Source organism: Arachis duranensis, chromosome 7, assembly GCF_000817695.3.
Source record: "Arachis duranensis cultivar V14167 chromosome 7, aradu.V14167.gnm2.J7QH, whole genome shotgun sequence".
Taxonomy (NCBI): Eukaryota; Viridiplantae; Streptophyta; class Magnoliopsida; order Fabales; family Fabaceae; genus Arachis; species Arachis duranensis.
In genome coordinates, this window is record NC_029778.3 from 50,286,981 (window position 1) to 50,296,924 (window position 9,944).

The following is a 9,944-nucleotide window of genomic DNA, read 5'->3' on the forward strand; positions in this document are numbered from 1 at the left end:
TTTGAATATTATTAATATACTTTCTATTATTACTATTAATATAATTAATGTATATCTTATTTAATTATTATTTATTAGGATAAAAATGAGGAGAATAAAAAAAAAACATTAAATATGTATATTGTAGTTAAAGAAATTAATAAAATAAAACTTTAACTGTTTTTGATTAATTATTTTTGTCCAACCCGTTCGAATAGGATAGGTTGCTCGACTCGTTACGGGTAGTCCGTCTGGGTGTGTATTTTATAAAAATTAGGTATGTAGTAAAAGAGGTGAGAGTTGAATTTATAATTTCTCTCGTGTAATAACTTGTAATAAGTGAACAATCACTAAATTAGTTAGTTAATTTAGTAATTTAGAATATTTGTATATATATAATAATGTGTATGTTTGTAATTTTATGTTGCATTTCTTTAAAATTTTATTATTTTTTATTTTTTATTTTATTAATATGTATGAAATTTAGAATGATTAAATTTTATATTTGTTTTGAAAAAAATTTGATATTTCTGCTAATAAGATAAAATAGGGTAGGGTTTAGAATTTTAGGGTGCGAATAAGATTAAGGTTGAGAGATTCTAAATCTGCGAATAAAGTAAAGTAGAGTTTTAATGAAATTTCAACCCATGAATAGGGTTAGGACAATATTCCATTATACTTAGTATAAATAATTAGATATACACAGTTAAATGTTTCAACTTTATTAGCTCTTATATAGAGCACAAATTGAATAAGTACAAAAGGGAACAGTTAAGAATCTTTGGAGTTTGGATCATTTAATGGATCCGATTCTCTAATTTAAAGAAAATAAAATTCAAATTTTTTCTATTGTTGAGTGCTGAGTTCATTCCTACCATATGTATGACATTTGGTTGTTGCTTAAGGTAAAATTGTGGACCGCAGTACTGCAGATATTGCAACTGACTCATACCATCGATACAAGGTATTTTGGTTCTCTTCGTTTATCACCATCTTGAAAATTCTTTTCTCTTAGTGGTTGAGGTTTGATTTTCAACTAGATAAATTGACAATATTATTATCTTTATTTTTTTAAAAAAAAATCAGGAAGATGTTGGTTTGATGAAGGATATTGGATTTCAAGCCTACAGATTTTCAGTTTCTTGGTCAAGAATTTTGCCAAGTAAGAAACTCGCTTATTTTTTTAATAATTGATTGGTCTAATCACTACATAACATCCTATAATTTTATTAAAATTTTTATTAAATTCTTATAGTTTGAAAATTTATTATTTGGTCTCTATATTAGATAATCATTTTCGATTACATTCCTACTAATAATTTATAATTGTGGTTCATATAAAAAGTTATTGTTAGAATATTTGCTTTCATGTTTCGGTTTAGAATGAAATGTTCTTACATAATATCTATTTTCTATAACCTCAACTCTTATTTGACACCTAACTAAACTTTTTCTTTTACGTAGTACGTATAGAAAACCAATTAGAAACTTTAATCTCTAGAAACATAATTAAAAGTTGAGTTCTGCCCGCACATACATACATAGTAAATAAGAAAGCAGCCTGATGCACAAATATCCTACGTTAATACAGGGCCGTATCCAATAAATGTAATATATGCATATAACCTAACTTGATAATTATATCAATAGTTATTATTAGAGTTTGAATCTGTGACTTTAAGATCATATGAAAAAAAAAAACCATTTTTTCAAGACTTTTTTTCAAGGTATATATATACAGTAATTAAACCTTTTTAATTTAATATTGAAATCATTTATTTATTAAGCACTTATTTAATTTGTTACGTTTTATTTCTTTACTTCATATTACTAATCTATTTTACCATTTAGTGTAATTCTAATGAAATTATATATACTTATGATCACTTTATGTTCATTGAAATAATTTTACGTTGATTCTTGCATAGCAGAAAGTGTAACTAACTAAACTCATTTTTAGGTGGAAAATTGAAGGATGGAGTTAACCAAGAAGGCATCACATATTACAACAATCTCATAAATGAACTTCTATCAAATGGTTAGTACTCTCTTTAAAGTCAACTCTTTGTGTCACTCAAAATGATGATACCGAACTTGAAATATTATTGTATCTTATACTCAGACCTACAGCCCTTTATAACATTATTCCACTGGGAATTACCTCAAGCTCTTGAAGATGAATATGGTGGTTTTCTGAGCCCAAAAATTGTGTAAGCAATAGTAATAACATAGTATCCTACCATCCCCTCTCTTCTTTCTATGCATTTGGATCTTGTTCTAAAATAGTGCACGAAGATTTTCTGTTTTTACTTTTACAAAGTCTAGAAAAGATAATGTGTTTGATTTATATTTTCATTTTTAGTGTTTTTTTGTTTTTAGAATTTTGTGAAAAAAAAAGGAAAAACAGTAAAAGTAATAAAATTTTATTTTCTATTTTTATCTCCTATTTTCTTTGTTTTCTTCATACAACTCTAAAAAGAAAAAAAAAACATTGAAAATGAAAACACAGGCTAACATAAAAAAATTATTTCTGCAATTTCTGTATTTTCGTATTAAAAACAACATCCAATTGCAACCTTAACAAATTTGGAAAACTCAAACTGACTTTTTTTTTACTATTAAATATTTTTACAGCGAAGATTTTGCAGATTTTGTAGAAGTATGCTTTAGAGAATTTGGTGACAGGGTTAAACACTGGATTACTTTGAATGAACCACTACCCGTTAGCCTTCAAGGTTATGCATACGGTATGTTCCCACCTGCAAGATGTTCAAAGTGGATACGGCCAGATTGTGAAGCAGGTGATTCAAGTAGAGAGCCCTATATAGTTTCACACTACCAACTGCTTGCTCATGCCGCCGCTGTGAATGTTTATAGGGACAAATTCCAGGTTATTTACCTAACTATTATCAAACCTTCATATTAAAACAAAATCATGCATTTTGTTGTTCGCAAAGAAATAATCGACAGTGAATGAAATAATAAATTCAAATATTTACATATGAGAAATGTTGGGGGCTAACACTATTTATGGATATTAGCCAATACTTTCGCGTAGCATTGTATTTTTATACTTTTAGAATTTAGGATTTTAGAGTTTAGAATAATGTACATATATATATTAGGATTGAGTGAAAATATGTCTGGTGGCTAAGTACTGATAAAAAATGAAATTTTATTAGTGATGTAATATTACTTTTTATATATATTTATTTATGAAAGTCCTATTGTAGACAGAATAATGAGTAAGGTTTTAGAAAAAATAGTTTATGAGTTAATATCAAAATTTTTATGATAAAAGATTTAGAATTTACCCTATGTTCAATTTTAACAAAACAAAAAGGACCTGATATATACCAAACAGATATTTGTTCATGGATTATTCTTTTAGTAAGGATTTTTCGTTCATAATTTTGGTGCGTCATTGGTTGACAATCAATTGTTTTATAACAGATTTCTCAAAAGGGTCAAATTGGGATAGCCTTATGTTTTCCTTGGATTATGCCACTCTCACCATCAAAGGCTGATGTAGATGCAGCATCTCGTGCCTTTGCTTTTTTGGATGAATGGTTTGTTCTTTTAGACTCATTATTACCAATTTTGGATACCCATTTCTCTTCCATTAAAAAAAGAGTTTAATTATTATATGTCTTTATAGATTTACTAAACTTTTGATTAAGTTCTTATAATTTAAATTTAAAATTTATAGTTAAGTCTATATCATAAATAAAAAAATTTTAATTAAGTCTATAATAAAAATTGTCAATTAAAAAAATATAATATCTATTTTTATATTGAAAAATAAAGATTTAATTAAAAAGTTTTATTTAATATAAAAAATTATTTATAAATTTTTAAAATATGAGAATTTAATAAAATTTTGAGTTATTTCTGTGTGACCTCAAAATCATAGGTTTAAATCATAAAATCAATCACTGATATAATTATTAGATTACACTATTTGAGTGCAATCTTTCTCAAGATGTTTAACACGGGAGCAAAAAAGGGACAACCATGTTCTTTCATAACAATTCATGTGCATGAAACAATCCTCACTTGTTGGGTTTGAATTTGAAAGGTACATGGGCCCATTGTACAATGGTGAATATCCAGGTGTAATGGTTGAGAAACTTGGAGATCGTTTGCCAAAGTTTTCTAGTAGGGAATCCGCCATGATCAAAGGGTCCTTCGATTTCTTAGGATTAAACTATTACACTGCAACCTATGTGGGCGATATTCCTTGCCAGCGTGAAAATCTAACCTTTTTGGCAGACATTTGCGCATTGTTCAGTGGTAATCGATATGTTTCTAAATCAAGCTTATATCTGTTTGTTGCTTCCATTTACTTACAATTCATCTATTTTGTTGCTTCAGCTACGCGAGATGGGATTCCCATTGGTCCCCAGGTACCTCCGTTAATATTATTTAAATTCTTCAAATTCTTTTATGAGAACCTTCATATATTTGTATTAGTATCAAATGACATCATCAGTCACATTTTTAAGTAAAATTATACGTTTTATTTTTGTTTGTAAGGAATAACTTTTAAGTGCCTATATCATGCTCAAATTTATCATCTTTAATTTTGATTTATAAAAAAGTATATCAAATAAATTTGGTACTAACCAAACTCTACCTAAATTACCATTGAATTATGTCAGTAACAAAATATCTATTTTGTGCCGAAAGACTGGGTGTGACGTCAAACCAACCAAGTGTTAACTAACTAGCCTTGATTTTCTGTTGATCTTTTAAAAGTAATTTTTGTAGTGGAATTGAGAAGTTAATAATGTTGCAGACTGCCACAGATTGGTTGTATACCTATCCTCAAGGAATACTAGACCTATTAGAGTACACCCAAGAGAAGTATGGTGATCCAATCATTTACATAACAGAAAATGGTATGCTGCTTAGTTATGTTTATCATCATTTTTTTAAGAACTGAGTTTATACCAGGTTATAATCAATTATTTTGCTTCAATTCAATAAATCGTGTTCTTTAAATAATTGCAGGGATTAATGAGCCGAATGATGGTACAAAGGCTCTAGACGACAACTTTAGGATAGACTTTATTGTTCAGCACCTTTCATATATTGAAAAGGCCATCAGGTAAGTTTTCATATGTTCATGATGATAAGGCAAGTAACAAAAGTAATAAAAGTTTGTCTTTGATAATATGTGTGTCATTTGTATTTTTAAGATTTTAAAATATTTGACTAATGTATAACATTTAGGTTGTATTAAAGTTTTCTCCTCAATATTTTTTCTTAATAATAATATAATTAAAAGAAAGAAATTAAATTTAGTATTAGGTTGGGGTTTCGTGATAATGGAGTCTATTTACATAATTTTCTGCCATTTTCAGGATTTTTTTCTTGTCCTTTTTTTCAGAAACATATTGTATAAAACGAAAGGAACATCTTTCCGCAATGAAAATTTTTAACCATAACAAAACCAAATTTCTTATAGTGACATCGTGAAACTTGTTCATCATATGTTAACCTCTCTAGAACTCAATATTTATTGACCTAACACTTGAAATTTGGCATTTGATGTAGGAATGGTATCAAGGTGAAAGGATACTTTGTATGGTCATTATTGGATAATTTCGAGTGGTCTTATGGTTACACTGTTCGGTGGGGAATTGTTCATGTAGATTTCAAGAATAATTTAAAAAGATATTGCAAACAATCAGCTTTGTGGTTCAAAAGGTTTCTTCATCAATGAACATTTGTAACTTGAACAAAGTTATGGAGAATAAATATTAGTCGCACTTTCACTATTTACTTATTGTTCTATATACATTTTGTCTTTTCTTGATTAAAGTAGCTTTTGCACTCAGGTATGCAATAAGAAAAAGCAGATAAGCTTGAGAGATATGGAAATAAAATTGGTTGTTTTTTCTTTTCATTATTCACTGTATGAGTGTATAGAATTTATACATAAGTTCCTACATTTGTCCAGCCCAGGCATGCACACCAGGTTTATTTGATACCTAGCTATACCTGGATTGTAGTTGAAAGGTGTGTGTAAATGGTGAGTGTATGTGTGTATAACAAAAAAAATTAACTAATTTTAGAAGGTGATAGGAAGAATGTACAGATAAGAGAGGAAGAAAATACAGTGCAGTATAAGGAGTGTTATTTAGCATATTGAATTATGGTGTTGGGCTGATCTGATTTGTTATTATCTCTCGGTTAAGTGTGACTAGTCTTTTAATATGCTCTTACAAGTTGGATGATAGAAGATGTCAAAAATCTTTAATTTGGACAAATTAAAGTGAAAGGGCCATGGAGATGATTTATTGAGAAGGTTAACCAACTACACAGGAATTTATTAGTCGATAAGGACAAGATAAATATACTCAAGAGGAACATGAATTGAGTATTAATGACAAATTAAAATATTAAATACTTTGTAGAATATAAAAAGAAACTTAAATTGAAAAAATATAAACTTGCAAACAAAAATAACGTAATTCTATTTTTTATGGGCTTAATTATAAGTGAATTTCAAACATTTAAGCCACGCACTTAATATTTTTTGTACCACATGTATAAAATAAACAAACACTTAAATACGAGTCGTCTCGTATTAAAAACTTTTTAAGGACTTGAACAAGTTTTCAAGAATTTATAAGGAGTTAATTTTTCACACCACTTTAGAAATGTAAATAGCAAGAAATGCAAGGAGTTTAAGGGTTATTAAAATGTACAAACACGATATATTTTAGTTCAGTGTAATCTCTTTACCTACGTTTAATCCTTTCTATCAAGGTGCGGAGATTTTTATTATATCACTAAGCTTATAACGTATTTGATAAACCACTACAAGTTAGAGTACTTGTGGTACACCTCACGGTATATGGTCATCACTTCTAAGCCACTCCACTTAGTAGATGGATTGATCCTCTAAGGCAAAAAAGTAGCGAATTTAAATTTCGAACTATGGCGTCTTGTACATGTTTGGATTGGATCCTACTCTTCAAATCCATTATAAACAGATTAGGATCATCATGGCACGACCCATACTCCCCCTCAATCATAAATTTTTGAAAGAGAAAATACTCAATTTGGTCCCTGAACTTACACTCGAGTCTCAATCTAGTCCTTAAGGTTCCAATTGCCTCTATTTAGTTCCCGAACTTTACAAATTTTACTCACTTAGTTCCTGCGGTAGTTTCTGTCACAAGAGATATTACCAGAGAGATGACATGTACAACAGAATGCCGCGTTAGACTTCTAACGGATATATTATGTGGCCTTTAAAATTTTTGCATCAATTTAATGCCTAACAACTATTTAAATCCCCAATCCCTAATTTCATTTGAATCTCCTTAGCTTCTTCTTCGATTCTTACTCCTCTGTTGGGAGATATTTTTATGAAATTCATGATGGGTAGCGGCAATAAATTCGTTGTGAGTTACAATAATCAACGCTCTAATGGAGGTTGGAGAATCACTCGAAGTAGAGAAGAACTATTTCTAGAGTAGTGTAGATGTGGATGTAGACCCGTTTTGAGATAGTCAGAAACAGATGCGAATCTAGAAGACCTTTTTTTGGGTGTCCAAACTACAATGTAAGTGCAAGATTATTCTTAACTTATTTTGAAGCTTGTAGTATCTGATTCTTTCTCTATCTTTATTGAATCTGTTTGCAGAGTGTTGGCAAGAGGTGGTGTGGGTTGTTTGTTTGGACTAATGAATTCCATAAAGAAGGAGAAGCAAGAGGTAGAATGGTACCAAGAAATAAAAAATGATGAAGAATGGAGGATGAACTTTGCTTGAAAGATTGGAAGCTTGGAATTTGAAGTTGGCTTTGAAATTGGGAGGAGCTTTATTGGTTGCAATAAATTTGCTTGTAGTTGCTATTTTATTTTGGAAATGGTGAAGATTGGCCTGATGTATTTTGCTAAAAAGTCAAATTTGATGGACGAGAATCAAATTGCAGAAATATTTTGTAGAAAAAGTTAATGTATAGTGTTGTATCTAGTTTTATTTTAAGTTTCAATGAATGAAAATTGCACCTGTGTTAATTTGAATGAAATATAACAATTTCAAACAAGGAATCATCTAATTCCTTTATAATTCATTAATAAAAAATTCACATTGATACTGAATTCAAACACAACTAAAAGATTTAGTGTGATGTAATACACAAACAAAATAAAATAAGTTATCCAAAAGAAACCATTCCAAGTATAACTAACCAAAAGTCATCATTGCAGAATTATGCAAACATAAGGAAACAAGATAACTAATTCAAAAGGTAACTAATCCAAAAGTATAATTCTCTATTACATATAAAGCTCCTAAATACAAAATGATCAACAATTCAACTCTTTTTTCTTGGAGGTTTAAATCTGGAAGTAGGGACAAATTTCATGAAACTAGCTAGTCGCATGGCTATCCTTGAAGATGCACCTTGCATTGGATCAACTGGTAAATTGGTTGCTGGTGGGGTACTAGATGGTTGGGACATCATTCTTTTGGTTGCAAATTTTGGGGGCCTTGTATTATGTTGCACTAGACTAGTCTCCATCTATAAAAGTGTGAAGAAGTTAGTGAAATTTGAACGAAAAATGAATTGACATAATGGTTAAATTTAAGAAATAATTTAAAATATAGCATTACCTGTAGAGAATTTTTATTCTGAGACATAATTGGTTGGCTCATGCCAAGTTCAACTCAGCTTGGCTTTCATGTTGAACTTTTCGGTATTGAATTAGAGGTGGACTGTCATTAAGTGCACCAACTTGTGGTGGTACATCAGCATGTGAAATAGCATGGATAGGGTTTACAACTGGAGCAACAGTGGTAGGGGCAGTAGGGTTGGAATTACCACCTTTAGTAGTAGTAGCCGCAGCTGCTATAACAGCTGCCACTTCTTTAGCTTTTCTCTTTAGGCAGTTTCTCTTAGTGCGAGCTTTTTTCCCACAATAGAGACAAAAAACTTCTTTATAAATTCTCTTCATCTTGGTCTTTTGCTTTTTGCTTCCATCAGAACCCTCATCAGTATTCTTTCTACGGTTTTTCTTGGGTGCTTCTGACATCTTTTTGAATTTCAGAGCTTGTGGTCTATTGTATGGATACTTCTCCCACATTGCTTGGCCAGGAATAGGATTTAAATGGAATGTGTTATTATATGGATCTATTGTCAACTACTTGTAGCAAAATTCATCAGGACATTTTTCGGCCTTAGCCAATGCAGCATAAGCATGGACACAAGACATTCCTGTACACAAAATTACAATAGATACAACTAGCAATAATTAAATATATTTGTATCAAAAAAATAAAACATGGTAATATATAAGATGAATATTGATTATGTAACAAAAACGAATTCATTAACTACCACTTAGTTGTCAAAAATCACATGAAGATAGCCTCTTTCTCAAATCAACTACCATATTAGTTGGGTGGCTAATGACTTTAAACTTCTCATACTTTTATCTCCAGATCACACTGGGTTCCAACTCTTTGACTCCTTCCTTATCTTCTCCAACCTACTATGCTGTATCGGGGATAAAATTTCAATGTGGCTCCTAAGTTTCACCTTATTTCTAATAATTGTCCTCATAGCATACATTCTAACTTCTTTCAATAGTGTAATGATGTGTTTGGCTCTGGCCTCCTTAATTCATGAGTTGAAAACTTCACAAGCATTGTTGCAAATATTATCCATCTTAAGTTTATTACTGAAAAAAGCTCTACTTCATGCATCCTTCGGTCACTTGCTCAAATATGCCCATATCTCTTTATTGAGCCTCTTAATTCTTCTCATTCCCTCAATCCATCATTCTTCTATTGTTGACCTTGCACACTTCCATAATAATCTTTTAAGCTCATTTTTCTTCCATTGCTTGTTAAAGTTTTTCCGTAGATGCCATACACAAAATCTGTGATGGACATTTGGAGCGACTTTCCGAAGTGCTGGGATCAACCCCTGTATAAAGTTAAAAA

General features: G+C 30.2%; 1 protein-coding gene across 2 annotated transcripts in view; it reads left to right on the forward strand.

Annotated features, from left to right (window-relative positions):
• The window catches only part of LOC107458918 (beta-glucosidase 12), a 9,208-nt gene extending 3,411 nt beyond the window's left edge, over positions 1–5,797 (forward strand). Inside the window, exons 3-13 of one of the 2 annotated variants that reach the window (XM_016077133.3) lie at positions 885–943; positions 1,066–1,141; positions 1,940–2,017; positions 2,102–2,189; positions 2,614–2,869; positions 3,433–3,548; positions 4,058–4,272; positions 4,354–4,385; positions 4,778–4,880; positions 4,993–5,089; positions 5,539–5,797. In XM_016077133.3, the coding sequence (XP_015932619.1) occupies positions 885–943; positions 1,066–1,141; positions 1,940–2,017; positions 2,102–2,189; positions 2,614–2,869; positions 3,433–3,548; positions 4,058–4,272; positions 4,354–4,385; positions 4,778–4,880; positions 4,993–5,089; positions 5,539–5,707 (1,289 nt within the window). In that variant the 3' untranslated portion in view covers positions 5,708–5,797. Of the gene's footprint in view, positions 1–884; positions 944–1,065; positions 1,142–1,939; positions 2,018–2,101; positions 2,190–2,613; positions 2,870–3,432; positions 3,549–4,057; positions 4,273–4,353; positions 4,386–4,777; positions 4,881–4,992; positions 5,119–5,538 lie in introns of both variants that reach the window. The other variant, XM_052251956.1, reaches the window with a different exon arrangement.
• Positions 5,798–9,944: the final 4,147 nt, after the last annotated feature.